The 18,472-nt window shown below is 51.5% G+C and overlaps 1 protein-coding gene across 3 annotated transcripts in view; it reads right to left on the reverse strand.

Moving 5' to 3' along the window:
• Positions 1 to 5,845: 5,845 nt before the first annotated feature.
• The window catches only part of PBX1 (PBX homeobox 1), a 129,631-nt gene continuing 117,004 nt past the window's right edge, over positions 5,846 to 18,472 (reverse strand). For all 3 annotated transcript variants that reach the window (XM_030279663.4, XM_030279664.4, XM_072932933.1), the window contains 2 exons: positions 17,150 to 17,239; positions 5,846 to 10,268 (listed from right to left, as the gene is read on the reverse strand). In XM_030279663.4, the coding sequence (XP_030135523.1) occupies positions 10,176 to 10,268; positions 17,150 to 17,239 (183 nt within the window). In that variant the 3' untranslated portion in view covers positions 5,846 to 10,175. The remainder of the gene's footprint in view (positions 10,269 to 17,149; positions 17,240 to 18,472) is intronic.

Genomic DNA, 18,472 nt, shown 5'->3' on the forward strand with positions numbered 1-18,472 from the left:
CTGGCTCCAATACCCTGCCATGGGCAGGGACACCTTCCTCTAGACCAGGAGGCTCCAATTCCCATCCAATTTGGCCTTGGACACTTCCAGGGATGGGGCAGCCACAGCTTCTCTGGGCAACCTGTGCCAGGGCCTCACCACCTGCACAGGGAAGATTTTTTCCCTAATATTTATTCATATTATTTAGTTGATACCTTCTGTCAGTTTAAAACCTCCTATCACTAAGGAAAAGAGTTATCCCTGGAGCCTGGAGCACCAAGATGAGCAGCAGCAGCCCTGGAATGCCAAAGGGTGATGTCCTTGTCCTGCCTCTTGCCCCGGGAGTGAAGCTTTTTGAGGGAATCCTCATGCTGTGGTGAGAAACCAGCTGCAGGCAAGCAGAAATGAGCTCCTAGCTTGACTTCTGCTCTCTGTGTTTAAACTGGCCCAAATTCACCTTGGGGAGGTGTTGGGGGGTGTCTGCAAGGGCAGGGGAAGCCTCATCACCCCCGTGTTCAACTCCCCACAGAGGGCTGGAGAGGAGTAAGTGGCCAGGACTAAATGTAGGGGAGGGGGTGTTGGTGTCAGTGGATGTCAGAAAGCAAAAAACAAGCAGGACTTTAGAGCCAATTAAGTTTGTATAATGTGAGGGAAGCGCTGGTTAAAGGCATGGCAGCAGCTGAGCTGTAGAACCATTTATTTCAAGGCAGTTTTCCATGGGAACAGAATACACGCATGTCATCAGCACCAGATATCTCTAATAAGGCTGTCTCCACTAATATGCAAAAAAAGCTTAATTATTTTGATTTTCATTGAGCTAGGGTAGCCCCTTAAATGCCTTTTCCTCCAACTGGGAGGAAAATGAGACACAGGTACAAATATGGGAGGGTGGGGAAGGACAGCATGACTGGGTTGTCCCATGCAGGACAGTGCCACCAAGATGGGTGACCCCAGGACAGTGCCACCAAGCTGAGGGTGACCCCAGAGGCTGCTGATCTGATGGGGAGGAGCTGCAGAAGCACTTTCCAAGCTCTGTTGGAAGCATCAGAATAGCGTTGTGGCATCCAGAGGGAGATGCCAGGAGCCTCCCTGGGACACACGGGGACATTGTCTCTCAGTGCCACCAGCACTGCCTGCAAAGAGGGGGATGGAGGAACCACGCTGAGGTGAAAGAGGCTGCAGATTGTGCCTGTCCCTCTCATTCCCCCCGTGCATGACCAAAAACACTCAGCCACAGCCTTCCCAAGCCCATTGAGTCCCTTCCATCAAATCTTTCCTCTGGAGGCTGCAGCAGAGCTTGTCCCAGAGCAGCCTGCGCTGGCAGCAGTGCTGCAGAGCTGTGACATGCACAGGAGGGAGCGTGGCCTTGAGGGTGACACTGGGACTGGCACCCCAGCACTGCTGGCCACGCTCAGCACCCAGAGCAGCTTCAGTCCCTCCTGTATTTCCAACACAAAACTCATCCCTTGGCCTCACAGCAGAGATCCCAGTGCTCCCGGATCCAAATCTGCCCAAACCCATGCAGATGTGCATAAAATCCATCACAGAGAGGGTTCTGTTCATGCCTCCTGTTGGATGCAGGGGTCACAGCTGTGCAGCTGCCAGCCCTTCAGCACAGCAGACTTCTGGAAGCAGGGTTGATTTATCAGAGCCCTTTTCTTGGCCACGGGCAGCTGGGAGCCCTCGGTGCCCACACCCACCCCGGGCTGCCCTCACAAACATCTCAGCCCCGGGTTAATTAATTGCCATCAAACAACCTGCATGGCCACAGCTGGGACAGCAACTTCACCTTCACCACGGCTCATCCCTGCGGGGCCGGGATCCCAAATGCAACGGGAGAGGAGGGGGCTCAGCAGGAGAGGGAGGGGGTCCTGGTAGGGAAGGGGGGGATGTCAGTAAGAGAGGGAGATCTGGATAGAAAGAGGGGGGTTTCAATAGGCAAAAGGGGTCAACAGGAGAGGGGGTCTCAGTAGGAGGGGAAGAGTCTCGCTAGAGGTGGGTTTTGATAAGAGAGAGTCTCAGGAGGAGCCCCAAAAGGAGAGGAGGGGTCTCAGTGGGGGCATCCCAGAGAGGGAAAGGGCTCTGGACAGGAGCAGGGGCTCGCTAGCAGGGCCCTTCATGTTTAGCTGGGAAAGGTGTTCATCAAACAGCTGCAAACAACGAATTTTGGGGCTGCTCCATGGGATTTACCCACTTAATGCCCCAACCAGGCTCTGGAAATGCTGCAGAGCACAGACACCGACGTGAGGAGCTGAAATTCCCGGTGTTTTGCGGCATCCCCCCATGGCCCCGGGGGCTTGCAGGGGTGGGGACCTCCGTAAGGTGTCCCTTGCAGCGGGGCGGTGTCGCTGGGATAGGCTGGCAGGCAGGAAAAGCCCTGGGATCTGCTGGAACAGATGCCTCTGTGCCGTAATAAAAGGTTAAATATTTTAATAAGCATTAGCCACATGTTGAAAGTAAAAGGAGCTGCTTGCTTTCATTGTTCCCCCCTCTTTTTTTTTTTTTTTTTTTTTTTTTTTTTTTTTGTATGCAAATGAACTGGAAGCTTATTAACGAGATGAGAGGCTGGAGCCTAATTAGCAGGAGGACAAGGGAGCTGTGCTGGAGCTGAGTCAGCGAGTGCGAGAATCGCTGGCGCGGTCGCTGCCGTCGCTGCCAAACTGCCCCTAAAACCACGAGAATCGGGCAAAAACCTGTTTTTGGCAGGGCCGGGGAGATCGGCTTCAGTTTGGGGTGTTGTGTGGACACGGCACACGTGGGTCACCCCAAAGCCACCGTCCTGACTTTATTCTCCACGCTGGGCACGTTGCAGCCGGGATTTTGCCGTGTTTCCAAGCATACATTGAATTTTTGGGGCAGCGGCACAAAGGCAGCGCGGTGCAGGACTGAGGGATCTGTGGCAGGCGGCCGGGTTGCTTTAGCCCCTGTGGAATTTGTTTTTTAGGAACTATTTGTTTCTGATTATATCTCCTTCTTTTGCATCTAAAGAATCATTTTCCCCACCAAACGCTGTGAAGAAAACAAAGGCGGGGAGGAACCCAACACAAAAAAAAATCAGGGAAAACTTCTTTATTATTTTTTTTTAATGAACCTCCTTTTCTCCCATCCTTTTTCCTGCCACCTTTTCTCTGCTCGGGAGGTTCCTGGAAGCAGAGGGAAGACGCAGCCTGTCCCAGCCAGGGGACTCGGCTCCGCTCCGAGTGGCCAAAAAACCCCTTTTGTCATTTGCACCTTCGCAAGGCGCCGGCAGCCGTGTGGCCCCAGCGCTCATTTGCATTTTTAATTACCTGGGCTCTCCCTGCGCCCCTCAGCTGCCCTGCCTGGGGTCAGCGATGGCTGCAGGCAACGGGATGGGGGCGTTTGGTAAGGGAGTGATGAGATTCCTTTTGGAAATTTTTGTGGTTTGGTTTTTTTTGGGTTTTTTTCCTGTTTTTTGGTATATTACTCTTCTGCTTCAGCTTGGTCCAGCCCTGCCTTTGTGCCATCCATCTGCCCCCCCTCCTCTGGGTTTCATCCTCGAGCACCCCCCACACTGCTCTATCCCTGGGTTCCCTCTTCCCACGCAACCCCCGGCACTGCCAGCACACAGCGATGCCACAATTCCCCGCTAAAGCGATTAAAACTCTACCTCATTAGCAATAATTAAAAGGTGCAGCACACGTTCTCAACAGCTCTTGCCCGGGGGGAAGGATATTTTGTTTCTATTCTAATTTTATTATTTTGGTTTGAGTTTATTTTGTTTAATTTAAATTTATCTTACATTCATGTTATTTTACCTGCATTTTTTTTAATCTTATAATATCTTTTATTCTTTGCTTTTACTGCACTGTAATTTAATTTAATTTAATTACCTTTTTTTAAATGGAATTTTATTTTTTAGGCCCTCCATGCCATCCCCATGGTGCTGGCACAGGAGGGATGTGGGGACAGCCACCCACCCCGAGCAGGGTAGGGCGGGCTGGCTGCATCCAAGGCACAATAAAATATTTTACTACAAAGCAGAATTACTCCAAAGACTGATGGGCTGACTAGTGAGACCCACTCACATTTATGGAGGTCGTAAGTTATAGACTCCCGGTGAACTGGAGGAAAACATAACCCTGGCTTTTTATAGGGGAAACTTCTGCCGTATATTAAATTCTCCTGCCAGTAGACGGGGCTTTACTGCGAACTGTAACTTTTAACACCTCCCAGCCCCTCGGTTAGGAGGGAAGGATTATTAATAACGTGAGTGTGTGTCTCCAGCCCGGGCTGTTTGCCACCAAACCGCTGCTGTCTGCTCACCAAAAAGCCTTTTGGAGCTTCTGCTGGGAGAATTATGCAGGTCTCGGTGCATGCCGTGCCTTTTTTCCCTGTGATTTTTGGGTCTAAAATATTGCAGCGTGAAATGGAAAAGTGCAGGAGCTGCACCTCGGGGTTTGCTGAACTTGGTTACCCGAAACCAAGGAAACAGAAAGAGGGGGGGAAAAAAAATCCTACAGATAAGGGAGTGGCAGGGGGAGAAGGAAAAAAGTGTGGATGCAGAGAGGGGGATGGAGATGGCAAGGAAGAGGCAAATCATCCAGTTTGGCGTTTGTGGGTTTCCCTTACATTGAAGTTTTGGGGGCAGTGGCACCGAAAATTCCCTTTCATCCACGAGCGAGGGGGAATAGCGGCAGGAAGACAGGGAGGATGCTGCGCCCAGCCTGGCTCTGGGAGGCTGCAAATGCCCTTTTCCCACCTCAAACCCGCCTGTTTTTGGCCCAGACATGAGCTGGGCGAGCAGCCAGGTGCCCAAGCCCACCCTGGTCCCCAAAGGACGTGTGGCAGCCCCAAAAACATCCGCGCATCCCCTCCAGCACCGCCGGGCCCGGCCAGACTTGACATTTATTCCCAGTTTGGAGGGGGATGAGCGGGTCTGGGAAGGGACCAGCTGGGAGCAGGCTGATATTTAAACTGGTATCAGCAGAGCGAGATAATTCCTGGGGCAGGCTGTGCCGGGGAGCTCGGGGGGCTCTGCCGGAGAGCGATACAGTTAATTTGCAGCCGGAGCTGGAGGCTGGCCCGGGCTGATATTGCCGTGTTATTTAGAAGAGAAAGGTCAGGCTGGAGATGGAATAATCATTGACAAGAAATCCATGGGGGAGCACCAGCATCAGCATCCAGCTCTGCCTTCCCGGGGGATTCATGGCCAGGGATTCTTCCCCTCTGCTCGGGGTGATTGTGGCACACATCCAGCCACCCCCTATTCCACCCAAAATCTCTCTGCACAAGGCAGAGCTGTCCTGCTTTTCGTCCGATGCACGGGCTGTTTTTAAAATTACAAATTATTTTTTAATTGAAAATTACTTTTTTCTTCCCAGAAACGGTTTTGATTTTTTTTCCCCTTTTTTAAAATAACGTCCACCCCAGGAAAACAGGAGAGGCTATCAAGCCTTCCCCTGCCCCCCCGTCCTGCCCCACACCTTGGTGTGATAAAGGATATCCCATTTCTAGCTTTATTTGGAAAGCAGTGCATTTAAAAAGTCCAAAAAAGCAGTAAAGGAATTTTTTTTTTTTGTATTTTTGTTTAGTTTCTGTTTTGTTTGGATGTGTTTTTTGGTGGGGTTTTTGGTGTTTGGTTTTTTGTTTTGTTTTGCTTTTTTTTTTTTTTTTGGCATTGGCCACATGTCCAGGAGCACCTGCCTCTGTGTGCCCAGGGAAACTGAGGCAGAATCCCAAATCACATCCCTCTGGCTCACACCATCCCAGCACCAGGGTATTTATTGCCTTTGTCCACTCCCACCTCTGCACCCCAAACCCTTCCTGCACCTCCTGGGGAAACCCCCAGTGTATCTCGTTTTCTTCTTTTTCCTCCCCAAAAAATACACCAGGTTTGGTTTCAGGGTTTTGGTTTTTTTTGATTTTTTTTTTTTTTTGCAACAAAAGAAACTATTTATTTGGAATATGCATTACCAGTACAAATCAGGAAACTGTAAAACCTACACCTTGTTAGTATCGTCATAGAACATAAAAGTTTCAATTGGGATCAGAAAGACAGAGGCCTTTTTTTTCTTTACAGAAGCAGAAAAGTTTCAAAACCAGGTTGGAACAGAGAGTCTTTTTTTTTTTTTTCCTTTTTTTTAAAGGGTTTTTCTTTTTTTTTTTCTTTTTTTTCTTTTTTTTTTTTTAATATTTGGAATCCATTAAGAAGAGAAAAAATAAAAAGATGGGGAGAAAAAAAAATAGAAAAGAAAAAGCAACTCCGAACTGGATCACCTTTACAAGGGATAGAAAGGGCTTTGCAAGAACAAAAAAAGCAAACCGACAAAACCAACCCCCCCGGCAATGTCTGATTTACATCCTCTTAATAATAATAAAATAATAATAATAATAAAGGTGTACGAAAACAAAAGGACTCCAGGAAACCTTGGGATTAAAAGGAACACCCCAAACCCTAAACCGGTCAGTGATGTGAAAAGCTCAGTGCTTTTTTGGGAGGAGCAGGAAAACATTTTAGGAGAAAACCAAAGTGATGCCAACCAGCACCTTCCTCAGCGCTTCTCCCTGAACCCCACTGTGCAGCCACGGGGATTTGGGGCTGGATTTGGGGACGTTCTGGCCACCCCCTGTCGCTGAGACCTCATCCCAGCAAGGTCCGTGGGCGAGATGAGGCTGGAACATTCCTCACCCTGAATCCCTCAGTTTTGGGACATGGGGATTCAGGGAAGAGAACCAAGACGCACACATTTTGGGACGGATTCCTGCCCTTTCAACATTTCCAGGCAGCTCAGCAACACCCCCAGAATGGAGACCCACAGCGGGGCTCAGGGCTTGACTCCCCCCACCTCCTCCCCAAAACCCCTCGGAATTCCATAATTCCATCTCTTTCCAGAGATGTGATCCCACTGCTCAGCCCCAGGGCAGCCACACGAGGATCTCCTGGAGCTGGGATCTGAAAGGAGTGGGGAGAAATGGCTCCCCCAAAAACACCACCATCACTTTTCACATCACTCTGGTCACAGCTCAAAAGCACACGGGAGGTGGCAAGGCCATCGTCTCGGACAGGTCAAAATAAACTCAGCATCATCATCATCATCATCATCATTATCATCATCATCATCATCATCATCATCAAAGCCCCCTCCCCCCCATCCCAAACAAGGCAAAAAAAAAAAAAAAAACAACCCAACAAAAAGGTTCATTTCTGGGTCTCAACGTTAAGAAACATAAAGTGTTAGACTGTACCTATTAATGCTCACTATTCCAACCATTTTTTTTCTTTTTAAAGTTTTACAAAATGAATTACCGTCACTTTTTAAACATTGTGTAAGAAGAAATGAGTGTGCACAACTCTACACTTTTCTAGCATTCTTGAACTAATTCACAAATGCGAGAAAATGGAAAAAAAACCAAACCATGGGAAAAAACAAACAAACAAAAAAAAAGGAGGATGAATGTAGGTAGTTTGATGTTATAAACTATACAGGAATGAAGCGCTTGTTGCCACAGGAAGAACAGGGATGGGACCTTCCCCCTGTTCAATTTTGCGTGCTAAGAGGGTCATTTTTTATTCTTTTATTATAAACACTATTAAATTCCGACTGCGTTTTTGGTTTTTTTTTTCTCCTTTATCTGAATATACAAGAACATTCATTATCAAATGTTCGTTATCATCAATACTACAAAGAACGAGACACAAATCGCAAGAAACAATGGAAAATGTTAATAAAGCTGAAAGAATCATCGAGTTTTTTTTGTGATTTTTTTTTAATTTTTATTTTTTTTGAGTTTCTGCAGGTTTTTTTTTGTTTGTGTTTTTTTATGTTTTTTTTTGTTTTGTTTTGTTTTTTTTTTTTGGTATCGAAGTCAGGTTTTTCTGGGCAGAAAAGAGAAATAATAATAAAAAAAAAAAAAAGGAAGAGAAAATAACCCCACAACACTCGGGGCTGGAGCAGGGGAGGAGAATGGGGAGGAGAAACAAAACCCAAAAATTTAAAAAAAAAAAATGGCAAAGAAAAAGGCAAGCGAGCAGCTACGCCAACACGAAGTGGAGGGACCAAGTGGGGAACCCAGGAGGGGATTTGCAAAGTACCGTGAGGAGCGAGGGGGAGCAGCAGGGCAGGGGCAGCTGGCTCCAGCAGGCCGTGGTTTGGCTCATTCCCAGCCCATTCCCGCAGGTACAGCACTGCTGGGGCTCAGCAGGACAGGCCTGACCCAGTCCTGTGTCCCTGCAACGCTCTGCCAGGACAGGCTCACGTAAAATCATCTGGAAGTGGAGAAAAGGCAGCGCTGAGGGAAGCCACGGGAAGACGAGGAGGAAAGTGGGAAGGTGGGCAGCACCTCCCGGCTGTCCTTGCAGGAAAACAACCTTCTCCATGCTCTTACCACACAGCTGGGAGGCAGCCCTGGGCCCCTCATGCCACATCCTGCTCTGCCCACAGGGTCCCCACTCCTGGCACAGATGCAGAAGGAGCAGAAGTGTCACTGCTGGACACACGACACCCCTGTGCTGCAAGGTGACAGCGTGCTGGAGCTGTAGCCACACCACTACCGTGCCCTGCAGGACCGGTGAAATGCTTCCACCTTTTTCCAGCAGATGGGTGGAAGCATTTTTGGCAGAGCTCTAATTTTAAATGGTTTCTGGTTAATGCTGCTCTGTGCTGGAAATTCCCATCTCGAGACCGGCACGAGCAGGGTGGGCACGGACATTCAACAGCGTGAGGTGTTGATCCCAGGGGATCCTGGGATCCATCACCAGGTGCCAGACATCCTGCACCCACACCAGTCCCCACCACACCCAGGGGCTTTGTGTGGCCTCCTCGAGCCCGCTGAAAGAACCGATGGCCAGAAGTCCCACCCTGGCACAAAGCTCAGCCCGCTGCCCAGGGAAACTGGTGCTGCCTCTTCCTGCTCTTCCATGAAAGCCACATCCTCCCAGCACCAGCCTGAAGGGGCAGGATGAAGCCTCGCTTGCCAGCCGCCACTGCTTGTCCCAAGAGTGGACCAGAAAAGCCGGGCAGAAAGTCCCGTGAGTCCTTCCATGGCCACTGCCCAGGTAACTCCTGGGGTAAAACCAGCAGCTTCAGCACCCAGACATCCCCCAGAGGGGCAGCCACCCGTCCTACAGAGCAAACCTGTGGTGTGAAGAGCTGCCAAAAGCACCCGAGACTCACCCCAGCACCTCCAGCCCCTGGCATTCTGCTGCCCATCCCTCACTGCTGGCTTGGCAGGGCTTTGGGAATGCAGGGGGTGGCACAAACCTCTGTGGGTGCTGCCTGAACTGGGGAACCCAGCTCCTCCTGTAAACAGGAGCCAACACCCCGTGGCACTGCCCTGAGCAGAACTCCACCACCAGCCTCTCCAGCCTCTGAGAGAACTGCTGGTGCCCCATCAGCCATCCATGCCTGATCCCACACAGCTCCGTGGAGGTGTTATCTGTATTATCTCACCTGCCTCTGCCTCCCTTCGTTCCCTCCTCTTCTCTCCAGCAACAGGCAGGCAGGACAGCAGGGTTGCAGGGCTCATCCAGATCACAGCAGCCAGCAGGAGGGATGCATGGCCGAGTAGGGCTGGCACTGGAAGTTTCCCCAGGGCTGGCAATGGGAACGGTACCTTTTGGAAGCAAGGGGGAGCACGCTGGCTCCTCCTACGTGCACGGGGGCTGTGCCACCTGCCCTGTCCCTGCAGCAGCCCAGGGACAGCTCCCCGGGGCAGGGCTGAGTGCGGGAAGCTGCAGAGATGAGGCAGGAGCAGATTCCCCACGGTGGCAATTCCCTACGAGAGGTAGCATGAAAGGAAGGGGGCAGGGGCTGCCTGCTAGGAGGGAGCGATACGTGACTGAGGTACATTTGTAGCCCCTCAGAAAGACACCCAGCATGAGGCTGTACACTGCTCTGGGGGTGGTTTGCATGGTGGTGGTGGTGGTGGATTTTTGCTTTTCCTCCTTAAAATCCTTCTACCTCGGGTGGGAAGCGGGGAGGGGAAGGGAACGGTGTTGTGGCGGTGGTGGGGAGGGGGAGAGCGGCTTCTACCCAGAAAAGAAAGGGAAGAGAGTATAAAGAAGTGTCCAGATTGGCTGAAAAAAGCATCCCGACGAAGAGAAGAGAAGAGAAGGAGTCTTCTTGTGTGTGCTGATTGGGTTCACCTCCAGTCTGACTGCTGCGGTGTTAGGAGAGGCCCCTCCTCTCCCGCCCCCGCCGGGGCCGGCTCAGCCAGGGATGCAATTTGCTGGGAGATCAGTTGGAGGTATCAGAGTGAACGCTGCCAGGGCCTTCTGTGGGGGAGGTCACCGACGATGGGGTAGTAGCGTCTTGCCAACCTCCATTAGCCTGAAGGAAGGGACACACAGAGACGTCAGTCACTCACCCGATGGCAAGGCACAGGCAGCCCTACACAAGGCACCCATCCACCTCACCTCGTCCCCGCTTCTCTCTCAGCTGGGATTGGTGTAGGAGGCAGAGATGTCCCCTCTGACTCCCCCATCCCACCCCAGACTACAGGGCTCCATCAGGCTCCATCACAGAGCAGAAACATTTCTGCTGAAAACAGATTTTGATAAAGTGCAAGCGCTCACGGAAAGTCCATCCCTAAAAAAAAACCAACATATTTCTCCAGAACCCCGAGCTCTGGTTGTTTGGGGTTTTTTAACCTGATCATAACTCTTCCTGATTATAACTCTTCCTCATATGGAAGAAATAAAATAACAAACACTTCAGAATCAGCAGCCTGAATGTTACCTGAACCCAAGTGCTATGAATATGCAGAACAAGCAATAGGTCCCATGGAACTGCTGAGCTGTGCCGTGTTCCCCGGAAAAGCTCCACATCCCCGCCTCATCGAGGGAAACCGAGCCACAGCTCGACAGAGGTGCCAACACTATATCCCATCTGAGGGTTCATGCAGCAAACCATGGCAGACAACTTGTTTCTTCTCCTAAAAACAGATGCAGAGCCAAATTCTCCAGGCACTCCAGAGCTGAGCTACTGGAGGGCCCCGGCTGCCGCGGGCAGGAGCCGGCAGCGCACAGAAGCTGCTCCTCTGCCGCTGCCATCCCCTTCGGAGAGGAGCAGATGTCACACCCAACCTCCTCTGCTTGCTCTGACATTGATTCAGTGCTTGGCAAATTAATCCTTCCCAAGCTCTGCCCAGGCTCCAGTTGGCAGCAGGCGCTGTCCCGCTTTAGACACGCCCGGGCTGCTTTGCCCACTCTGGCTGCCTGTCCCACTGCCTGCCGCATCATCCAGGGCCAGCTGGGACCCTGCACACCCCAGAGGGCTGAGGGTAGGAAAACTCCCCACCCCAAGGATACCTCAGGTTTTATATTTTTCTGTTCTGCTTTGGTGTGCAGCTTTTAGCTTTATGTTAAGTGTTACTGGGATCTTTTTCACAGGGTGGTGAAGACAAAACATTCCTGTTCTAGCTGGAGACTGAAGGACAATCTCTTCAAACTTCAGGCCCAAAGCATAATCAACATGAGAAGAGGAGGGTGGGCAAACAAGCAAGGAGGATGAAACTTCATAACTTGAAGCTATTAATTGGATAGTTAACTCCTGTATGCAAATGGACTAAAACTTATAAAAATGTGAGATCTTGTGACCAAGCTCTCTTTTGCTTCCATCTTGGCCATGACTGTGGCGCCAGTACTGCCAGGGTGTGGCCTTTGAAGGCACTTTAATGTAAATATCCACTTTATTCCTCTTAACTCCATCTAACCTCTGTTCCAGCTCCTTAGGGCATCACCAAGGTGCTGCTGCCCAGCTCCTGCCTGCCTGAGAGGCTGCTGGGCTGGGAGCAAAGAGCTGACAGGCATGAGAACCCACACTTGAGGAGACACACCACCTCACAGCGGGACACACGCAGAGCAAACAAGACCAGAGGTGTGTGCACACCCCTTGCTGTGCCCGTGTGCTCTGCTATATGTGCAAGGCAGCAGAGGGGTTCAGGCAACAGCAAGGAAAGCAGGAATCACAACCTCAGCTGGCTCACAGGCCAGCAAACCCCACTCCGCTCCACCTTGCGTGCAAGTGTGACACCAGATGATGCACGAGCATCACCAGCCCCGTGTGCCCCATTCCCACTGCCCCCACCAGCTCCCACCCACAGCCAGGCCCTGACCCCCCATCCCTGCGCTCCCCAAGAGGCAATATCCACCCTTACACATCTTGGACTGCTGCAAGAGGCAGCAATTACCGTAGATTATCAGCCCGACAATGACAGGCCGCGTAAAGAGAGACACAGAGCCAACTCCGCCGCCCCGAGACTGGCATATTCAAGTACACTTAGGACATTAATAGCAATTTACGTGCCATCAGTGAGAGAGAACCACAATAGCTGTGCTGGCAGCCTCTTATTACCAAGCCTGTTATTTGTTGGAGTTACAAGCTATAATCACAACAGAAACTTTCAAAACCCTTATCTTCCGTGACGCACCAAATCTATTTCAGAGCCGTAATTGCTATGTCACCGGAGAGTTTGCTGCTTAATGCACTCAGATGCCATTTAGTGTTTGCAGGGTCGTTACGGCGAGCAGGAGGGGGGAGAGCGGCGGGGGCCATGTGGAGCAGGGCTCTGGCCCTATTGTGCTCAACTATTTTTAGCGAGGCTTTTGCCTGCCAGCCGCAGAAGCGACCGAGCGGCGGCTTCACGTTCAGCACCCAAAATCCTTGGAAGGTACTGCGCACTGGGAATGAGCCCTCCCGTGCTTCAGGAATTTGTGTGGCTGAATACAACCTTGGTGGCATCCAGTGGGAAGTCGAGGGAATGTTGGGGAGAAGCCAGTGTGGCCTGGTAAGTTGTGGGTCAAGTGATAGAAAGGAGGACCCAAGGTTGGCTGTGACACCTTCACACCATCCTTTGGTACGGAAAAGTTCTCCATGAAGAGGTTGGATCCTTCCCCAGGCAGAGGGCATGCAGGCCCCATCCCCACTCATCCTGGAGTTCACTCCACCGCTGCATGGACCAAGCCACATGTGGGATTCATCCAGTTCCACCCAGATGGCTCTACCTCTTCCAAGCAAGGAGATCCCCTGGGGTTTGACTGTAGTAAATCAGTCGGGATCTCCCTCAAAGACAATGGAATCTTTTGAGGAGGCTGCTCCTCCTTGCAGAGCCCCTGCACATGGCTGTGACTTCTTCAGGAGGGGCAGATGCCAAAGACAGAGCAGTGGTCTCCAGGACACCTCTTCAGATGTCACCTTCTGGTGCCAAAGCACAGGCAAAGCCTTGGAGACTGTCCAAAAATGGAGCCCCAGTGAAAGACTGCTGAAGCAACTGGTTTTGATGCCCAGTTCCACAGGTCTCAGCATTTTTGTCACCTCCAGCAAGTCTGGCTGGCTCCCTGCCCGGGCCTCCTACATGGGGCTGGGAGATGACTTTCTGCCAATTTTTAAAGGCGCCTTCTGCTTAGCAAGGAGGCTGTCTCAGCACCCCACCTCCTGTGACCAAATCCCTGTCCCACCAACAACGGCACAGGGCATCAGGTCAGTCTCCAAACACACCAGCTACCCCCCAGTCTGACAGAGCAGCCTCAACGCCTTTTCAGACCTCTGAGCTTGTAAGAGCTTTTATCAGGGCCTCCTTACAATATGCACTGAAGGACTTAACACACAGCAGAGAATCCAGCCTGGTCAGGACATCCCTTCCCAAGGGTCATGGCCAGGCACCCCCGGCCATCAGAACACACCAAGGCATCCCAAATAGATGGAACCTGTGCACTGAAGTCCTGCCAGGCCAATCCCAGCTGGTGGTCATGAACATGAACCAAAACGTGACCATGATGGTGAACTGCAGCTGGCTGAGGAACAGAGCAACAACTTCTTTCCCAAGGCTCAACTTTTTAGAACAAAAGATCTCAGGTCAAGTAAGGAGCTCTCAGCTTCTTCCTCTACCAATCCTTGCTCATGAGAGTGGATCCAAAACTCCCTGTCACACCTGCCACTGGCCACCCCCATCCAGGTGACACACACACTGCTCTGTGAACAGGCACACATCTGCACAGCAGCAGTTTTAAATCAAAACCTTCACTTTCTGATGAACTTTAAGAACAACTTGTAATTTCACACGTTTAAATCATCTGTAAATTAAATTAAGTCCAAAACCAAATTTCTGAAAGGGCTTTAAGATGACTACAGTTCACTCATTCATTAGCATATGGGGGAAGGAGAACACTTGAGAGATTTACAGCCATAGGCCAGTGGCAGGAAAGGTGATGTTTTGGGGTAGGACCCTCTAGAGGTCTGTGGCAATAAACATCCAACTTCTACTGGAACCCAATAGAACCTGGGCTTTCCTAAATGCTTTGAAATCCCTGGTTTTGGGATTTTCTCCTGGATACACATGTGGACCCCTCATGAATAAATACTGCCCAGACAGCCCAGACACTTAACAAGTCTCACCTCATGGTGCAAAAACCTACAGCCTCAAAGTCTGCCAGAAGGGCTCACCCCCCAAACCTCCTGAAAGGAGAGGAGGTCCCTGCTTCTTCTCAGTGTGACCCAAGGCTGGGTATCCACGGGACAGCTTCTCTCCACCATCCCTCCACTGTCAGAGCGTCCTCATCCCTTGCTGGGACCAGTGCAGTCCCCACCTGTGGAGGAGAAGGCTCTGCTCTCCCCCTGCCTCAGCTGCGGGTCGCAGCGCTGGCGATGGCTGGGACATTGCCCATTATCCTGCTAACGATGCAGAACCGACTCCAGCCCTTCCTTCCTGGCAGAGCAGCCTGTCAGCCACAGCAGCAGGGAACTGGGCTTTGGGTAGATCCCTCTTCTCAGCTGTCACAACTTACACGTGTTTAAAAATTCATCCTCCATCAAGGAAGGCAAACCCCGAGCGTTGTCTGCCCTGCCAAGGTTTCCAGCAGTGGAGCTGGGCAACCTGCCGCTGACTTCCCGGTGCTGACGGGCTCCAGGGATGGCTTCACCTCAGCCCCGTGCAGACATCGTTGTGACAGGGCTCTTGACTGGGTTTCGGCTCATCTCCTTCCAGCAGCTCGCGGGGACGCTCGGGTGATGTGGGGACGGCAGCTTTCCATGTCACAATCAGCTCTGCTCCGCATTCTGCTGCCCCTCCTCGGCATGAAAGGGTTCAGGGAAAGGCAGGGAAGCCCTGCCTGTTGGAGACAGTCACCCTGCCTGCACTGAGGACTTCCCCAGCACCAATGCTTCCAAAAGGGCAGCAGCACCTCAGGGTGGACAAACTGGGATCCATCAAGGGACCTCACCGAATGGGAAGACATTAAGTGACAATCAGGCTGGAGCACACTGGCTGGGATACAGGGGAAACAAACAGGCAATCCAGAAGATGCTTCCTAAATGGTCTGCTCAGCTCTGGACTCCCTGCCTCATTTCCCATGCCTACCACAGCTTTATGGGGAATTGAGTCACCCACACAGTGCAGTCCCTTTGCCAACCTGCCCCTCTTTTGACAACATCCAATATGGGCCAGTTTGGGCTCTTGCCCTCCCTGAAAACCAGCCTGAGAAGACATCAGATGCCAAACATGCCAGGTCTCTGTTTGGGACACACAGAGGGAACTGCCAAGCCCCTGCTACTCTCAGTTTACCAGCTCTCATTGCTATTCACGGGAACATTGGTTCTTCTACAGAGAACCACAGCCAGAAACACCAGCACAGCTCTCCTTGTCCTATTCAGCTTTTGAGTTTTCGCTCTCTTTTCCTTCTTCTCTCCCCAATCACCCCCTCCCTGCCTCAAAATCCCTGGCAGCAACTCTCCCCCTCAAATTTTGGCTTGACCCAGCCCACTGTTATTTTCCAAGCCAACTGCAACTGTAATCAGCTCAGCCTCTTTCCTTGGGGGTATTTTAATTTATACAAAAGTATCATCTCTTATCATGATCAGCCTGCGATTCATTTACTCTCCAAGTATTAAAAAGCCAGAAAGGGAATAAATTCAGCACACGGAGAAATTAATGCAGAACGATAGGCTCTTTCATGTGGCATTTCCAAGTGCTGTTTTTGCAAGGGGCTTATGTAATGAGACATAATTATCTGCACATGTTCAATTACATTACTTCACAAATCCTCCCTGCCTCTGCCTCCTGACGTCAAGCCGCCCACTAAGCCCCAGCGCCTGCAGGAGAGGGGAGCAGAGCCCCCTGTCCCAGGGCACCCCTCTCCTTGTGCCCTCTCTGCATACTGGTGGTGACCGTCCCGCAAGATGGTCACACGCCAGGTGACAAATGGCCCAGCGCACTGGAGAGTGATGGGACTGGCTGGTGATGGTGCCATGCTGGGGTCTTGGCTGCAGGACCACCATCCCACCCAGAGGATCATCACCTCTCTGACCAGTTCAAGACCACCCTATCTCAACCATCAGCATCCCCATGTCCAGGGCAGCTGCCCCCTCCTCTGTGCCACCCCAGACACCACTGCCACCACCCACTCAGCGCTCACAGCCTCCTTTTCCAGGCTGCCCTCCTCTCCCAGCTTGCTGTCACTGCCGCTGAGATGGCGGACGATTGATCTGAGAAATGAAGTTGGATTGCTGTCCCGAATCTACACTGGGTTCTCCTTGTGTGTGTCTGATCGATTTCCCCCTGTGCGACACAGCTTGTCGCTACGAATTTTCATGCTAGTCAGAACCCGCCAGCGCACCCAAGAACAAGGAGAAGATGCTCCAGAGACCGCCCTCCCCCTCGCATCCTCCCCCAGCCCGCTTGGGCGAGGTTTTCTTGGGTTGATGTTGGTTGGCTTTGTGGGTTATTTTCCTCCTTTTATTCGCAACCGCCGTTGCCACCAACCCCATCGCCGCTGCGCTCTCGGACCCTGGCCAGGGATGGGTTATTTTTAGCTGGGCGCTCCAGGATGGTGCCACCGGGATGGAGCCACCTCTGGGCCGGGGCGTTTGCGGTGACATTCCCCACCATGGCTGCACGAGGTGTCACCTGTTTAGCAGCTCCTCTGGGCCGAGCGCGCGTGGCCGCAGGTGCCGGGCGAACGCTGATGGGCTGTGACAGTCCGAGACGCCAGCTGCCTGCACGCAGCCTGCCCTGCCGCCACTTTTTTTGTGGGCAAAGCTCCGCCGCTGGCGTGACCGATACAGAAGCAATAAACTAGGTGACCGTAAAAGCAAAGACAAGTCCTACTAAGTGGCATTCTGAGCCCTATGGCTTTGAAATAATTGGTAGTGAGAGAACAAAAATGAAAGGAAAAAACCCCCAAAGACCAGAACCCAAGCCCATTTTTTTTTCTTACACTGATGCCCTGCGGACTATACATCTGACTTGCTGCGAGTCCGTCACTGTATCCTCCTGTCTGGCTGATAACATGGCGAAGGGTATCCACCTAAACAGACCAACGACAACAAAGACACAAATTAGAGGGAAGGAAAGGTTAGTGGCCAAAGCTGCTTCCGTTCATCTTTGGCAAGATAAAAGCAAACAAACCAGAATAACAATGATCGTGGTCATCACCGTAATAAAAATAAAGGTACACATTCGAAGAGGGATAAAAGAGAACCGCAGCTGGTCTTGTGGAGAGAAATGAACCAGAGGACCTCTCCTGTCTCCCTCACCATCCCCTGCCCGCCTCGGCAGCCCTGTCACACTCTCCTTGGTCCCATGTCCTTTGACAGAAAGAGTGGGGAGGGACAACAGCAAGACAATGTGGGGCGGCATCTCCTGGAGCATGTCGTTGCAGCCATCTCCTCCATCTCCTCTAAGGACCCACCTTCCTACCCCTACCCCGTTCCACCCCTGACCCCAAGCACTGCTCACGGCAGCAGAAGGAGATCTTTGGAGTTGGATGAATGCCTCCAGAGTGAAGGGCCCAGAAAGGAAATATACCTACCATGGCAAAGGCACCAGCAGCTCTCCTCTGGGTGCCCTGTTCCTCTCCCTCACACCCCCAGCCCAGCACACATGGTGAGCACGTCTCACCGCCCATGGATGATGTGTGCTCCACGTCCAACCCCATGGGGGAGCAGCCTCAGCTTTAGAGAGTTCTCCTTGCCCAATGCAGAAGTGTCAGAGTGGCTGTTGTCTCTCAGCACAGAACAGAGCCTCACATGCATGAGAGGGGACTCATGGCATGTCTGGACATCGGATGGGAGGTGGGAGAGCTGAGTGAGATCATGGCTATTTTAAATTCTTTCTTTTGGCCCCAAGCATGGGTTGACGTTTCAGCATTGCTGCTCAAAGCTCCCTTGCTCTCTCCTCCTGGCATGTACAGGGGTGGTGTGAGTGCCTGTGCTCTGGGGAGTTGGTCAAGGGTGGCTTTTAATTGTAAAAAAATAAATTTAAAAAAAAATCTACATATTTGAACATTTATTGCCTTTCAGCAGACACCTAGCTTGGCATCAAAGGAGTAAGTGGAAGTCTTGAAAAATGAGACACCAGTCCAGACATCTGGCCCATTCCCTTGGAAGAATAAAGCAAGAAGAACCTAAACCTGAGCTGCTTTTGCTTGACTTTGTGCCTATTCTTCTACACCTTCTCTCCTCTTAGTATGACTATCAAGCCAGAGCCAAATGCATTCACAAAGTGTGGGCAAGTCTCCTCAAGACCATGGTTGTTGGTT

This window comes from Taeniopygia guttata, chromosome 8 (assembly GCF_048771995.1).
Source record: "Taeniopygia guttata chromosome 8, bTaeGut7.mat, whole genome shotgun sequence".
NCBI classification, from domain to species: Eukaryota; Metazoa; Chordata; class Aves; order Passeriformes; family Estrildidae; genus Taeniopygia; species Taeniopygia guttata.